This window comes from Haematobia irritans, chromosome 4 (assembly GCF_050003625.1).
Source record: "Haematobia irritans isolate KBUSLIRL chromosome 4, ASM5000362v1, whole genome shotgun sequence".
Classification (NCBI taxonomy): domain Eukaryota; kingdom Metazoa; phylum Arthropoda; class Insecta; order Diptera; family Muscidae; genus Haematobia; species Haematobia irritans.
In genome coordinates, this window is record NC_134400.1 from 84476573 (window position 1) to 84494292 (window position 17720).

The 17720-nt window shown below is 34.8% G+C and overlaps 1 protein-coding gene across 1 annotated transcript in view; it reads left to right on the top strand.

Annotated features, from left to right (window-relative positions):
• Positions 1-17720, top strand: part of stet (rhomboid serine protease stem cell tumor) — a 306917-nt gene that overhangs the window by 287731 nt on the left and 1466 nt on the right. Inside the window, exon 7 of the mRNA XM_075306295.1 lies at positions 5057-5324. Coding sequence (XP_075162410.1) covers positions 5057-5324 — 268 coding nt within the window. The remainder of the gene's footprint in view (positions 1-5056; positions 5325-17720) is intronic.

Genomic DNA, 17720 nt, shown 5'->3' on the forward strand with positions numbered 1-17720 from the left:
GACCCGGCTGAAATTTGGTACATGGTGTTGGAATATGTTCTCTAATGACCATGCAGAAATTGGTCCATATCGGTCCATAATTATATATACCCCCCATATAAACCGATCCCCAGATTTGACCTCCGGAGCCTCTAAGAGAAGCAAATTGCATCCGATCCGGCTGAAATTTGGTACATGGTGTTGGTATATGTTCTCTAATGACCATGCAAAAATTGGTCCACATCGGCCCATAATTATATATAGCCCCCATATAAACCGATCCCCAGATTTTACCTCCGGAGCCTCTTAGAGGAGCAAAAGTCATCAGATCCGATATAAATTTGGTACGTGGTGTTAGTATATTGTCTCTAACAACCATGCCAAAATTGGTCCATATCGGTCCATAATTATATATAGCCCCCATATAAGGCGATCCCCTGATTTGACTTCCGCAGCCTCTTAGAGGAGCAAAATTCATCCGATCCAGTTGAAATTTGGTACGTGGTGTTAGTATATGGTCTCTAACAACCATGCAAGAATTTGTCCATATCGGTCCATAAGTATATATAGCCCCCATATAAATCGATCCCCAGATTTGTCCTCCGGAGCCTCTTGGAGGAGCAAAATTCATCCGATCCGGTTGAAATTTGGAACATGGTGTTAGAATGTGGTCTCTAACAAAGACGCAAGAATTGGTCCATATCGGTTCATAATTATATATAGCCCCCATATAAACCGATCCCCAGATTTGATCTCCGGAGCCTCTTGGAGGAGCAAAATTCATCCGATCCGGTTGAAATTTGCAACGTGGTGTTAGTATAAGGCCGCTAATAACCATGCCAAAATTGGTCCCTATCAGTCTATAGTTATATATAGCCGATCCCCAATCACACAAAAATTGGTCCATATCGGTTCATAATCATGGTTGCCACTCGAGCCAAAAATAATCTACCAAAATTTTATTTTTATAGAAAACATTGTCAAAATGTTATTTCTATAGAAAATTTTTTCAAAATTTTATTTGTATAGAAAATTTTGTCAAAATTTTATTTGTATAGAAAATTTTGTCAAAATGTTATTTCTATAGAAAATTTTGTCAAAATTTTATTACTATAGAAAATTTTGTCAAAATTTTATTTCTATAGAAAATTTTTTCCAAATTTTATTTCTATAGAACATTTTTTTCCAAATTTTACTTCTATAGAAAATGTTGTCAAAATTTTATTTTGTCAAAATGTTATTTCTATAGAAACTTTAAACTTAATTTATATACGTATTTAGTTTAATATATACCACGTACACAGAAAAAAAAATTTCACGAAAATTTTTCCAATTAAAATTTTAATTGAGTTTTAAAAAATATTCAATTAAAAATTTAATTGATTCAACAAATTTTTTAATTGAAACAAAAATCAATCACAAAAATTATACTATTAATTTTTTAATTAGATCAATTAATTTTTTAATTGATACTATCATTTCTGTGATTGAAGACATTTCAATTAAAAAATTAATTGGATCAATTAATTTCGTGATTGAACCAGAAAAAAATTTTTTGTGTGTATGGACTATGTGGTATATATTACGGTGTTAGGAAGTTTTAAGATACCTTGCCATCGGCAAGTGTTACCGCAACCCAAGTAATTCGATTGTGGATGGCAGTCTTCAGTTGAAGTTTCTACGCAATCCATGGTGGAGGGTACATAAGCTTCGGCCTGGCCGAACTTACGGCCGTATATACTTGTTTTTTTTTTTTCAAATGTATATTCTCTTGGCTCCGAATGTCTATTCTCTTTACTCCGAATACTCATTCTAATATTCAAATTAAATAATATTTAGGCTTAGGCATATCATAATAATATCATAAAACACAGTGAACCCACTAGGAAGAAAACTTTGGGTTAATTTTAGAAAATTTTGAATATTTTTAGAAATTTTTAACTAAAGTGTATTACAAACGCTGGCATCACGCCGATATCGCAAAAATAAGTAAATATTTTTCGACAAACTCAGGAAAAATTATTAGACATAAATAATTTTTTCCACTTGTTGAAGAAAGTTCTGTAGTTTGAAGGAAAAAAATGGAGTTAAAAATTGCAAGAATGTCTTTAGTGGCATACGAAGTTCAGATGGACGCATTTTTAGTAAAATTTACAAATTCGTTTTGTTTTGTTATTGTTGGTTTTTGTTCTTTAATCATTGTTGTTGTTTTTTGATTTCAGCTTAAAACCATACATTGAAAAGGAAAAGAGAGATGTTTGTACGAATTTATTTCGGCAAAAGCCAGCTATCAATATAAAACCTTTTTTCGGAGGGTTCAAGTGTGGTTCATTGTTGGGTTTAATGAACTGCCTGAATTTATTCTGATAATTGGTTGATAGTTTTGCTGCAAGTAGAGGATGCTGATGAGGAATGTGGTAATTCCGAAACGTGCGTCCATCCAACCATCTTGCAGTCTATAGGGCTTTGCCCAAATAAATTTGACAAACATTCTTTTCCTCTGTTGGTTAAGCTACACTTGTAGTTTAGTCAATGTATGGTTTTAAGCTGAAATCAAAAAAAAAAAAAAAAAAAAAAAAAACAAAATTTACAAAATTTAAAGAAATAATGAACTATTTTGTGAGAAATACGAATTTAGTAAATCTTTATGCTTAATTTGTGTATAATTTTTTCGCGCTTTTAAGTCACTTTAACTAACGTACGCAAAAAACTACTAGAGTAAAGAAAACTTTCTCCAAACATAATAATTCCATGAACTAAAATAAAGTTAAATTGGCTTTAGTGAAATAGAGAGTTCACTTTTTTTTGAGTGCAGTTTTCCGAAACAACATACAAGCGGTTTCACAGAAATTGCTCTCTTTTGATTCTCTCGCTGTGTCATGTTGATATCTTTCGTCAACCCTCCCGTTTTCCATCTCTATTTCTTTCTCTATACTCTCTCTCTCTCTCTCTGTCGCTCTCTCTCTGTCACTCTCTGAATAAAATATCGCAACATATATATGTTTACTCGAAATTTGTAAATTTATATATGTTTACATTCACACATATTATTTTTATGAAACATTCATGCCCCAAACATAATATATTCTAACATATTAACATATGTGTCCCAAACATTTAGTGTTACTTTAGGAACATTTCATGTTTGCACTTAACTATATTGTGTTTAAAAATTGTGCCCGAAACACATTTTGTTTATATCGGATCATATGAAAAACATATTTTTCTAACAGTGTAGAATACGCATTTCTTTGATGTAAAGTTTTGTTTTTTTACTTGTCCAAAGCCGATAAACATTTCAATGAAGTTGTGTTGTCCTCATAGTTAAGTGATGAGTGTCTTGACCAGCGTTGCCAATTTAGCTTTTTTCCCGCTATATTTGGCTTTTTTTGAATACGTTTAGCGGGGAAAAAATGCATTTAGCTTTTAGCTTTTTTTCTGGCTTTTTTTCATGACCCTTTTAGCTTTTTTGGCTTTTTTATTTTCCACATGTTCCTATTGAAATATGGATAAAACTTCGTTTTTATCTAAGTCTTGCTGCCAGAATAAGGTTTTCCGCATATTTCAAAGCTCAATTGAAGCCTTAATAATTATTCCAGCCATTATGCGGGCATTTTTGCAGCAAATACACCTTGTTGTAAAGTTTTTTTCTCGTATTCATAAAAGTTATCTTAAATTTTAAATCTACTATTACCATACAAATTCCTTATATAAACTGTCAGTAAATTATTAGGAATAATAGCATTTGACTCGTTTATCCCTTTTATCCTATAATACGTATTCTAAAGTTATTATGATATTACTAAATTAAAATAGTAGGTGTGAATTGCTTTGTACACTGAAAAAATATTGTCATGAGGCCAAAGATTTCATGTCTTTAAAATAAGAACGCGAATTTTGGTTATAATAGCATTTGTGAATTTCTCTTATTATATGTTATAAACTGTTTCCTTGTCCAAAAGCCGATAAAATCGTTTTGTCCTTATAGTTAAGTGATTCAACGTAAAAATGGGTATCTTTTCATGAAAGAAGGCTAGGGTCAATTCTAAAAAATTCTTAAAATTAATTAAATACACCCAGAGAAGGAATATGATCACCTCAAACATGTTTTAAGAGCAAAATGTTATTTTTGGGTGGTGACCATGTAACATGGTTTCTTACAGTCTCACAGAAATGGAAATAAAATGAATACAATCAAAATAATATGCATTTTAAGTGAAATAAAGCCTTTAAGTTTGTTAAATTTCAATCAAAAATGTGACTTTTGATACAAAAAAATTTAGCTTTTTTTCTAGCTATTTTTTAACATTTTTTTAGCTTTTTTTTTGGCTAGTTTTTTGGACAAATCTAGCGGTTTTTGGTGAAACAATTCTGGCAACGCTGGTCTTGACATCAAAGAACATTTTGTTGAACTGAGATTAATTTGGATTTAATAATATGGCTCGGAATATTATACTCGGAATATAATACTAGAATTATTAGTGTAGTTGGGAACCGATCATGGTTTTTTCAGTGTAGTGGGAGCTTGCTTTGTTTCAAGCTGAATTAAACAAATTTTCTCTCAGTAATACTGGTGGTATTTTGGAAAGTGTATCTGATATCACACCAAAGATTACATGCCGTTGGGAGGGTTATGGAAAGTTGGCTCTTTATCATTTTGATGCGTTACCAATGGATTGACACAGTGACTACAATTGTAGCAACAACCATAGAGTCTATAAAACCTAATCGTAATCTTGTTTTAATTTAATCACTGTGCAATACTAAATTATAAATGGATAATTTTGAGTTATGCATGTCATCACTTTGTCCCATACTCGAGAGAAGTTTTCCGTAAAATTTAGACGCGTCACTAAGTCTCGACACCCAAAACTCCAAAGAAAAAAAAATACAAAACAAATCTGAAGAAATTGACAAGAAAACTTTTGAGACTTGACGGCAAAAAGTTAAGACCAAGACGTTATATTTTTTTGTTTTCAGCCTTAATTTTATTCTTGTTGTCGATTAGGACAATGTCTGTGTGGTATGTGTATTCTTCCAAAATGCTAATGTCCGTATTACTTTTTTATCTTTTCAGTTAACATTGTTCACATACCATACTGTGAACGCTGGAGGAGGAACTGATCCTGTGGGTCCTGTGCCCATCGATTCACTCTTCATCTACCGTCCCGATAAACGTCATGAATTATGGCGTTTCATGTCCTATATGTTCCTGCATGCAGGCTGGTTTCATTTGGGCTTTAATTTGCTGATACAACTGGTGTTTGGACTACCATTGGAGATGGTACATGGCTCCGGGCGTATAGCTTGTATATATTTCTCTGGTGTTTTGGCTGGCTCATTAGGTGAGTTTTATAGTCGTGAAAATACAAATGAATTGCAATGCTACTTTGAGTGTTCTGCATTGTTCTTCAATAATCGTACGACGGAGTGGTTACTAATATGACAGATTATGTAACCTAAATTTTAGGATACCAAATTAACACAAATTTCTTTAAAATTAAGTTATTTTATTTAAAAGATGGTCCACAATTTTTATTTTAAGAATTTAATGTAGGACACGAATCTTTGAAATGTGCTTGTCTCCGTTAAAGTCGCATGTCTTTGCAGTAAAGAAAATTTCCCTTAAAATAAAAAAAATATCTTTTTACTTAAAGAAATAATATTTGTATTAGAATCTTTGGATAAAAGATAAAAAAAAACTTATATAATAGTCTAAGCCTTATTTGGAGAATTTTACATCTATGGTTTAAATTTGTTTTGGAATTAAGAAAACGTTTTGTATGTACTTCGAAGTATGTTATCTGTTATAATTTAGTTTTTGCACTGATATTTGTTCGTACACAAAAAAAATCACGAAAATTTTTCTAATTAAAGCCTTAATTGAGTTTTAAAAAATATTCAATTAAAAATTTACTTGGTTCAACAAATTTTTTAAATTAAAACAAAAATCAATCACAAAAGTTAATAATTTCAATTCTTTTTATACCCACACTGAAAAAAAGCATACTCAGTTCCAAAGATTTTGTCTTTACTTTAAAAAATTTGGTATTGATTCCGAGCCAAAGAAGCGGAGAATACAAGTAAGGATACTTTTAAGACACAATTCTCTTTTAAATGTAGGTTTTATGTACTTGCTTCTAGGAAGCAAATTTTAATTTTTCGCTTTCTCAGCTTTTTTTCTTCATATGCTATCAAAGTCCTTTAAAAACGAGTTAACGGCAACTTTATTTTCCAAATTAGGACTCGACTTCCAGTAGAACATATGCTATGTTTGAAGTAAAAAACTTCTTTAAAATAAAGTTTTGAAAAACATGTCCTATATTTGAACGATTTTTTGCTTTGTAGTCAAGATGCAAAAAGACAACAAATTTAAAGACAATTTCATTAAATTTAAAGAATTTTTCTGAATTATTAAAGTCAAGTTGACCTTAGCCAATAAATTTTTTCTTTCATGTTAAGATACCAATTTTTAAGTCAAATCACTTAATTATAAGGACAATATGACTTCATTGAAAAGTTTATCGACTTTTGGACAAGGAAAATAACTTTATTTTAGAGAAATGCGTCTTCTTCTTCTTCATCTTGGGCTTATAAAAACCTTAGTTTCTATCCAATTTGCCTGAAATTGGAAATCTAGAGGTATTTTATGACCACAAAGAGGTGTGCCAAAAATGGTGAGTATCGGTCCATGTTTTGATATAGCCCCCATATAGACCGATCTCCCGATTATATTTCTAGGGCTTCTAGAATCGATAGTTTCTATTCAATTCGAAATTGGAAATCTAGATGTATTTTAGCACCATAAAGAGGTGTGCCACAAATGGTGACTATCGGTTGATGTTTAGGTATAGCCCCCATATAGACCGATTTCCGATTTTACTTCTTGGGCTTCTAGAATCCGTAGTTAAATATTATCCAATTTGGTTGAAATTTGAAATCTAGAGGTGTTTTCGGACCATAAAGAGGTGTGCTAAAAATGGTGAGCATCGGTCCAGGTTTTGGTATATCCCCCATATAGACCGATCTCCAGATTTTATTCTTGGGCTTATAGAAACCGTAGTTTTTATCCAACTTGCCTCAAATTGGAAATCTAGAGGTATTTTAGGACCATAAAAAGGTATGCCGAAAATGGTGAGTATAGGTCCATGTTTTGATATAGCCATCGGATAGACCGATGTCTCGATATTACTTTTTGGGCTTCTAGAAACCGTAATTGTTGTCCACTTTGCCTGAAATCGAAAATCTGGAGGTTTTTAGGAATATAAATAGGTGTGCAAGAAATGATTTTATTTTTTAGGCTTCTAGAATCCGTAGTTTTTATCCAATTTGCCTGAAATGAGAAATCTACAAGTATTTTAGGTTTATCTCCCAAATAGACCGATCTCCCGATTTTACTTCTTGGGCTTTTAGAAACCATAGTTTTTATCAAATTTGCATGAAATTTTAAATCTCGAAGTATTTTAGGAACATAAAGAGGTGTGCCGAAAATGGTGAATATCGGTCCATGTGCACTGATAATGAAAATTGCGTGAAACTGAATTATAGTTTCCAGATTTTACTTCTGGTAATCATTTAAATAATGGGGGTAAAAATCTACAGATGTTAGATTTTAAATCAAGGCGTTATTTCATTTTCATTTCATTTTCTTGCACACGATGTTTATGATTTCTCTAAAACTCAAACAAATATGGTCCTTATAAATCCAGAATCTGATCTAGTCTTCATAGGTAAAATCTTTGAATTTATCTTCGGGAAGTGCACTGGTTGAACTGATCAGCTTGTCACCAAATCCCCCTGAAATTTTCACAGGAAACTATAATAGTTGATTCATGGTGGTGGGTATTTAAGATTCGGCCCGGCCGAACTTACTGCTTTATATACTTGTTTTAATAGACTTTCAATCATTTTTTTAATTGATACTATAATTTCTATGATTGGCGACATTTCAATTAAAAATTAATTGGATCAATTACTTTCGTGATGGCAGACAAAATATTTTTTTTGTGTATGTGAATAGCTTTATTAAAATAGATCTGTATCCTATTTTTAATGTTATTGATCCTACACGTACGAAAAAGATTGTTTTTCATATGGTTCGGTGTAAAAATTATATGTTTGGCACTCAAACATATATATGTTTGGAAACGTCAGATAGTGCAAGATATACATCAACGTAACACAGTAAGAAAATTAAATGGGAATGGTGTTTTGCTTGAGAGATAAATTTGTATACCTTAAACCACACAGTGGTCAGGGTAATATAACTTTGATCGGCCAGAAATATATACCGATCGACTCATAATCACCTCCTGAGTCGATCTAGAGCAGAGCTTCCCAAATGGGGTGGTGCGCCCCCCTAGGGGAGCACCATGATGTTCCAGGTTCCAAACAACACTATTTGTTAAGTTCAACAAAACATCAATAATATACTACAAAAGAGCATACCATTCGAACATTTCGATATGTTCATTAATAACCACGGTGAGAAAAGAATATAAATTACATGCAATTCTATAATTTGTTGTAGGTTTCCCATTATTAGTCGTTCACATTTCTTGCTAAAATATCAGCAAAAAAACGTCGCCAAAAAGTAGTGAAAATGTTCTTTTTGGAACCGGAAGTGGTGCAAAATTGGCGCAGAAGCGATGATTTTAACATGGGTTTGTCATTGGACGGTTGTCCACCATTTCAACAGCCGTTGCACTGAATTTGCATCACTTCTTAAGGTGTGATGCGAATCCAGTGATTTGGATGTGAATTAAGAAATTTTGTGATATTTTGACGAATAATTTTTTTTTTATCATTTTTAATGCATTATAACGCTTGTCTGGAGCGTTTGACATATAATATTTTCAAAAATTCGCAATTTTTCTAGAAAGGATTTAGCACTTTTTTCAGCAAAATTTAAAAAAATTGCATTATTTTATTAATTTTTAATCTGTTTTTAACCCATTTGAAACAATAAAACTTTAAATTTCCCATTAAAAATTTGAAAAAAGCGAGTTATAAAAAATTGACTCCAGTGCAGTAAAGTAAAGAACATCTTTGGAAGCGGTTTTAAACGCGACGAAATTGATACAGTTTTTGGAGGGGCGCGAAGCAAATTGGGTTGGGAAGCTCTGATCTAGAACTTTGGAAGCGGTTTTAAACGCGACGAAATTGATACAGTTTTTGCAGGGGCGCGAAGCAAATTGGGTTAGGAAGCTCTGATCTAGAGCTTGGTGTCCGTCCTTCCGTATGTCCATGTATTTGTTGTTCACAGTATTCCGGTTGCAATTGTTAACCAATTTCGATGAAATTTGGTACAGGATGCTTTTTATGCACAAGGACGAACGCTATTGAATTTGGAAGAAATCGGATCAAATTTAGATATAGCACCCATATATATGTATCGGCCGATTTCGTCAAATTGGGTCACATTGCACTTTTGTACTAACCGATCGTCGTCAAATTTGGCACAAAGTAATATTTTTCATCACACTTCATGTCTGCAAAATTTTATCGAAATCGGTTCAGATTTAGATATAGCTCTCATCGATGCCGTATTCTATGCCCGATTTTTCCAAATTGGCCACAAAAACTTTATTTATTAAGCGATCTTACTCAAACTTGGCCTACTAAATCGAAATCATCGAAATTGGTTCAGAATTAGATATAGCACCCATATAAAGGGTGATACGGTCAACATGTGGTCTAGGGAAAACGCGTGTAAATCGTTTATTTAAAAAATCAAATTAAATTTCTTTTTCAAGTTCAATTAGTATAAAATTCAGGAAAAATATTCAGTTAGACTTTCGCTTTTCCAAATCCGAATTGCCGGGCCTCATGCTTGACACCTGCCATCAGATTTTGTACAGCCACCTTGTCCACTTTCTTCGCCGCAGAAAGCCAGTTTGCCTTGAACTGCTGCTCGCCCTTAGCAGTTTTTTGATCTTCTTTAGGTTCCGCTTGACAATAGCCCAGTATTTCTCAATTGGGCGGAGCTCTGGCGTGTTGGGAGGGTTCTTGTCCTTGGGAACCACCTGCACGTTGTTGGCGGCGTACCACTCCATGGTCTTTTTACCGTAATGGCAAGATGCCAAATCCGGCCAAAACAACCGTGTTTCAATGCTGCTTTTCAAGCCACAGGTACAGATGGCTTGCCAAACCAGATATTTCTTTGCGAACTTTGACAGTTTTATGTGCTTGAAAATATCTGCTACCTTTACCCTTGCTTTTGCCGTATAAAACTCCTGTCCCGGAAGCTGCTTGTAGTCGGCTTTGACGTAGGTTTCGTCGTCCATTACCACGCAGTCAAACTTCGTCAGCATCGTCGGGGATCGCGCTTTGGCCGTCGTATTTTGTTTATCATCGCGATTTGGAGTCACTATCTTCTTGTAAGTCGATAGTCCGGCTCGTTTTTTGGCTCGATGCACGGTTGTAGACGATACACCCAGCTTATTTGCGGCATCTCGGAGAGAGAGGTTAGGGTTTCGCGTGAAACTACCGGCAACTCTCTTTGTCGTCTCAGCGGCTTCCGGTTTTCGATTTCCCCCCGATCCAGACTTCCTGGCTGTCGACAAACGTTCCCCAAACACTTTAATTACATTTGTAACAGTTGATTTGACAACTTTTAGCGATTTTGCCAGCTTTGCGTGCGAGTAGCTCGGATTTTCGCGATGCGCGAGCAAAATTTTGATACGCTGCTCTTCTTTGCTTGGACGGAATTTTGACAACTGAAGAGTGAATTCCAAAATCGAAATAGGAGCAACATTCTACACACACACACCTTCAAAATGAGGGGTGTTCAGGTTTTTTAAATGCAAAATTGAAAGAAATACGTCAAGTTTATATTGACCAAATTTTGACCGTATCACCCTTTATATGTTTCGCCCGAGTTTGCCAAATTTGGCCCTAATAACCTTATTTTTGACCATAGATGTCTCTTTTATTAACTGATGGTACTCAAATTTTGCGCAATGTAACCTTCTGTGGTATCAATCATACCTGTAAAATATTATACATATTGGTTGAGGTTTAGATATAGCTCCCAAATATATGAATCGCTCGATTTTCCCAATTTTGGTCATAATACTCTTATTTATTAACCAATGTTACTAAAATTTCAAATTTGTATGTTCTAGCCGATCGTATTTAGACTTACATGTAGCTCGTACATAATAATATTGCCCGATATTTACAAATTTAGATTTATTCCCCACAACTAATTGAGCGATTTCCTCTTTTTTAATAATGGACTAAATATTAGTGCCATACTAACTCTGTAGGTGCAAAATCAACTACACGCAGAGAAGAAACATGATTGCCACAATCATATTCGAAGAGCAAAATAATATGATAAGAGTTATTTTTGCGGCGAAACATGTAACATTTTCACCTGCAACCATGTTGGCTCTGTGAACATAGTTCTAAGAAAAATAAAATTGTCCTCATCTAAAATGTTATTATATTGATAAATAGAATTTTGTTTGAATCAAAAGACAATGTTATGGTATTCATTAAAAATGTTTTTCTCCTAGTTAAAAGAGGAGGGTAACAACGTAAAATGTTCTGATCTTTATGAAAAAACTTTTTTCGTCGTCGAAAAAAGGACGCCACTTGAGAAAAGAAAACACAAAATTATTTTATTTATTTATTTATAAATTAAATCATTGTTTATTTGTATTTATAATGTCGTGCAAGCAAATATCATATATTTTTAAATACTATATTTTGGTTCAATTTCAACAATAAGTAATCATTCCATATTTACTTCGTGCCCATCAAATGTACCAACGCAGACATCATGTAACTGCAAATAAAAATAAATTATACCAACACAGCAAAAAAATTTGGAAGTTCTCCCAAAGGCACAACTTTAAAAGCACTACCAGAAGATGCACTCCCAATGATGTTCTTTATTTTAACTACCCAGGAAGTTCTTTTGAATACATTTTTATAACATTGGTTTTCCATACTCTTAATGGGTAATTTTAAATTTCTTTGTTTCAAATAGGTTAAAAACCGAGTAAGAATTCGTAAAATGGTACAAATCATTTAAATTTTGTCGAAATAAATTCTAAATCGAATCTGAAAAAATTGTGAATATTTGAGGTCAAACGTTTACGACAAGCGTTAGAATCCATTAAAAATTATAAAAATTATTTATTTGACACAATATCACAGAATTTTTAAAAAAAACATTGAATTCGGATCACACCCAAAGAAGTGATGCAAATTCAGTGCAACGGCTGTTGAAATGGAGGACTTACGTCCTATGACAAGCCCATGTTAAATTCATCGCTTCTGCGTCAATTTTGCACCACTTCCGGATCCAAAAATAACATTTTCATCACTTTTTTGCTGGGATATATCAAAATTCAGAGCAAAAACAGGTACATTTTTTTTATACCCTCCACCATAGGATGGGGGTATATTAACTTTGTCATTCCGTTTGCAACACATCGAAATATTGCTCTAAGACCCCATAAAGTCATACAAATTTGAAATTTTAGTAACATTGGTTAATAAATAAGAGTATTATGACCAAAATTGGGAAAATCGAGCGATTCATATATTTGGGAGCTATATCTAAACCTCAACCAATATGTATAATATTTTACAGGTATGATTGATACCACAGAAGGTTACATTGTGCAAAATTTGAGTACCATCAGTTAATAAAAGAGGCATCTATGGTCAAAAATAAGGTTATTAGGGCCAAATTTGGCAAACTCGGGCGAAACATATAAAGGGTGATACGGTCAAAATTTGGTCAATATAAACTTGACGTATTTCTTTCAATTTTGAATTTAAAAAACCTGAACACCCCTCATTTTGAAGGTGTGTGTGTAGAATGTTGCTCCTATTTCCATTTTGGAATTCACTCTTCAGTTGTCAAAATTCCGTCCAAGCAAAGAAGAGCAGCGTATCAAAATTTTGCTCGCGCATCGCGAAAATCCGAGCTAATTGCACGCAAAGCTGGCAAAATCGCTAAAAGTTGTCAAATCAACCGTTACAAATGTAATTAAAGTATTTGGGGAACGTTTGTCGACAGCCAGGAAGTCTGGATCGGGGGGAAATCGAAAACCGGAAGCCACTGAGACGACAAAGAGAGTTGCCGGTAGTTTCACCCGAAACCCTAACCTCTCTCTCCGAGATGCCGCAAATAAGCTGGGTGTATCGTCTACAACCGTGCATCGAGCCAAAAAACGAGCCGGACTATCGACTTACAAGAAGGTAGTGACTCCAAATCGCGATGATAAACAAAATACGACGGCCAAAGCGCGATCCCCGACGATGCTGACGAAGTTTGACTGCGTGGTAATGGACGACGAAACCTACGTCAAAGCCGACTACAAGCAGCTTCCGGGACAGGAGTTTTGTACGGCAAAAGCAAGGGTAAAGGTAGCAGATATTTTCAAGCACATAAAACTGTCAAAGTTCGCAAAGAAATATCTGGTTTGGCAAGCCATCTGTACCTGTGGCTTGAAAAGCAGCATTGAAACACGGTTGTTCCGTACTGTTTTGGCCGGATTTGGCATCTTGCCATTACGGTAAAAAGGCCATGGAGTGGTACGCCGCCAACAACGTGCAGGTGGTTCCCAAGGACAAGAACCCTCCCAACACGCCAGAGCTCCGCCCAATTGAGAAATACTGGGCTATTGTCAAGCGGAACCTAAAGAAGATCAAAAAACTGCTAAGGACGAGCAGCAGTTCAAGGCAAACTGGCTTTCTGCGGCGAAGAAAGTGGACAAGGTGGCTGTACAAAATCTGATGGCAGGTGTCAAGCGTGAGGCCCGGCAATTCGGATTTGGAAAAGCGAAAGCCTAACTGAATATTTTGCCTGAATTTTATACTAATTGAACTTGAAAAAGAAATTTAATTTGATTTTTTAAATAAACGATTTACACACCCTTTATATGGGAGCTATATCTAATTCTGAACCGATTTCGATTTAGTAGGCCAAGCTTGAGTAAGATTGCTTAATAAATAAAGTTTTTGTGGCCAATTTGGAAAAATCGGGCATAGAATACGGCATCGATGAGAGCTATATCTAAATCTGAACCGATTTCGATAAAATTTTGCAGACATGAAGTGTGATGAAAAATATTACTTTGTGCCAAATTTGACGACGATCGGTTAGTACAAAAGTGCAATGTGACCCAATTTGACGAAATCGGCCGATACATATATATGGGTGCTATATCTAAATTTGATCCGATTTCTTCCAAATTCAATAGCGTTCGTCCTTGTGCATAAAAAGCATCCTGTACCAAATTTCATCGAAATTGGTTAACAATTGCAACCGGAATACTGTGAACAACAAATACATGGACATACGGAAGGACGGACACCAAGCTCTAGATCAGAGCTTCCCAACCCAATTTGCTTCGCGCCCCTCCAAAAACTGTATCAATTTCGTCGCGTTTAAAACCGCTTCCAAAGATGTTCTTTACTTTACTGCACTGGAGTCAATTTTTTATAACTCGCTTTTTTCAAATTTTTAATGGGAAATTTAAAGTTTTATTGTTTCAAATGGGTTAAAAACAGATTAAAAATTAATAAAATAATGCAATTTTTTTAAATTTTGCTGAAAAAAGTGCTAAATCCTTTCTAGAAAAATTGCGAATTTTTGAAAATATTATATGTCAAACGCTCCAGACAAGCGTTATAATGCATTAAAAATGATAAAAAAAAATTATTCGTCAAAATATCACAAAATTTCTTAATTCACATCCAAATCACTGGATTCGCATCACACCTTAAGAAGTGATGCAAATTCAGTGCAACGGCTGTTGAAATGGTGGACAACCGTCCTATGACAAACCCATGTTAAAATCATCGCTTCTGCGCCAATTTTGCACCACTTCCGGATCCAAAAAGAACATTTTCACTACTTTTTGGCGACGTTTTTTTGCTGATATTTTAGCAAGAAATGTGAACGACTAATAATGGGAAACCTACAACAAATTATAGAATTGCATGTAATTTATATTCTTTTCTCACCGTGGTTATTAATGAACATATCGAAATGTTCGAATGGTATGCTCTTTTGTAGTATATTATTGATGTTTTGTTGAACTTAACAAATAGTGTTGTTTGGAACCTGGAACTTCATGGTGCTCCCCTAGGGGGGCGCACCACCCCATTTGGGAAGCTCTGCTCTAGATCGACTCAGGAGGTGATTATGAGTCGATCGGTATATATTTCTGGCCGATCAAAGTTATATTACCCTGACCACTGTGTGGTTTAAGGTATACAAATTTATCTCTCAAGCAAAACACCATTCCCATTTAATTTTCTTACTGTGTTACGTTGATGTATATCTTGCACTATCTGACGTTTCCAAACATATATATGTTTGAGTGCCAAACATATAATTTTTACACCGAACCATATGAAAAACAATCTTTTTCGTACGTGTAGGATCAATAACATTAAAAATAGGATACAGATCTATTTTAATAAAGCTATTCACATACACAAAAAAAATATTTTGTCTGCCATCACGAAAGTAATTGATCCAATTAATTTTTAATTGAAATGTCGTCAATCATAGAAATTATAGTATCAATTAAAAAAATGATTGAAAGTCTATTAAAACAAGTATATAAAGCAGTAAACAAGTATATAAAGCAGCAGTAAGCGGGCCGAATCTTAAATACCCACCACCATGAATCAACTATGGTGGTATATTAATTTTGTCATTCCGTTTGCAACACATCGAAATATTGCTCTAAGACCCCATAAAGTCTGGGTCGTGGTGAAATTCTGAGTCGATCTGAGCATGTCCGTCCGTCCGTCCGTCTGTTGAAATCACGCTAACTTCCGAACGAAACAAGCTATCGACTTGAAACTTGGCACAAGTAGTTGTTATTGATGTAGGTCGGATGGTATTGCAAATGGGCCATATCGGTCCACTTTTACGTATAGCCCCCATATAAACCGATCCCCAGATTTGGCTTGCGGAGCCTCTAAGAGAAGAAAATTTCATCCGATCTGGCTGAAATTTGGTACATGGTGTTAATATATTGCCTCAAACACCCATGCAAAAATTGGTCGAAATCGGTCCATAATTATATATAGCCCCCATATAAACCGATCCCCATATTTGACCTCAGGAGCCCCTTAGGTTAGGTTAGGTTATGTGGCAGCCCGATGTATCAGGCTCACTTAGACTATTCAGTCCATTGTGATACCACAGTGGTGAACTTCTCTCTTATCACTGAGTGCTGCCCGATTCCATGTTAAGCTCAATGACAAGGGACCTCCTTTTTATAGCCGAGTCCGAACGGCGTTCCACATTCCAGTGAAACCACTTAGAGAAGCTTTGAAACCCTCAGAAATGTCACCAGCATTACTGAGGTGGGATAATCCACCGCTGAAAAACTTTTTGGTGTTCGGTCGTAGCAGGAATCGAACCCACGACCTTGTGTATGCAAGGCGGGCATGCTAACCATTGCACCACGGTGGCTCCGGATCCCCTTGGAAGAGCAAAATTCATCCGATTCGGTTGAAATTTGGTACGTGTTGTTAGTACATGATATTTAACAACCATGCCAAAAGTGGTCCATATCAGTCCATAATCATATATAGCCCCCATATAATCCGATCCCGAGATTTGGTTTTGGAGCCACTTGGAGGAGCAAACTTCATCCGAGTCAGTTGAAATGTGGTACATTGTGCTAGTATATGGCCGTTAACAACCATGCCTAACTAGGTCCATATCGGTCTATAGTTATATATAGCCCTCAGATAAATAGATCCCCAATCACACAAAAAATGGTCTATATCAAGCTCATAATTGTATATAGGCCACATATAAGCGACCCCCATATTTCAATTCTGGCTCTCTACGTACCGTGCAAAAGTCCATATTGATTCGTAATTATTTGTAGACTTACCTATACATACCTTTTTTGTCTAATATATAAAACGTATGGACTAACTCACAACTTAGAAAACGATGTTAAGAAGTTTTAAGATACCACAACCCAATTAATTCGATTGTGGATGACAGTCTTTCGTAGAAGTTTCTACGCAATCCATGGTGGAGGGTACATAAGATTCGGCCTGGCCGAACTTACGGCCGTATATACTTGTTTTCAATTACACTTTCCGTTTTTGTGTTCACATAAAACCACGCGCCACTTCTGAATAAATAAATTAACACAAAACACAATAATTCCGTATTCTCCGTCCATTCCAAGAAACAATCAACACACGACTGACGCGCAAAATGAAAATCATGTGTACCTGCTCAATGTTTTTATACAATTCTTTTCGCTGCAAAAAAATTAAAAAATTAAATGGTCACGAAAACAATGTACATGGTTTTTATGGCCATGTAATGGTTCTAGACATGTCTATACGTAACCTATAAAAATAGTTTTTTCCCTGCAAAAGAGTAAACAAATTGAATGGTCAGGTTCGTGCTTTTCCCAACCATGTAATGGTCTCAAATTCCATCATTCAAATAATAGAACATCTTTGCGGCATTTGAGAACCATTTAAATGCTTATTGCCACCATATATTTTTCTCCGCTCGAAAATTATTTTTACAAAAACAAAATACATGGTTTCCGCGACAATTACCTACTCTAGATAAGCATTAAATGGATGTGGCAACCATGTCCAAATATGTTTTTTCTGTGTGTGTAGTTTAGGCCCACAAAAACCTGTTTGGGATTTACTTTTTTATCGGGCCATTTAGTAAAGACGTCATATAAAAATTACAATTCTACCATAACTTATTT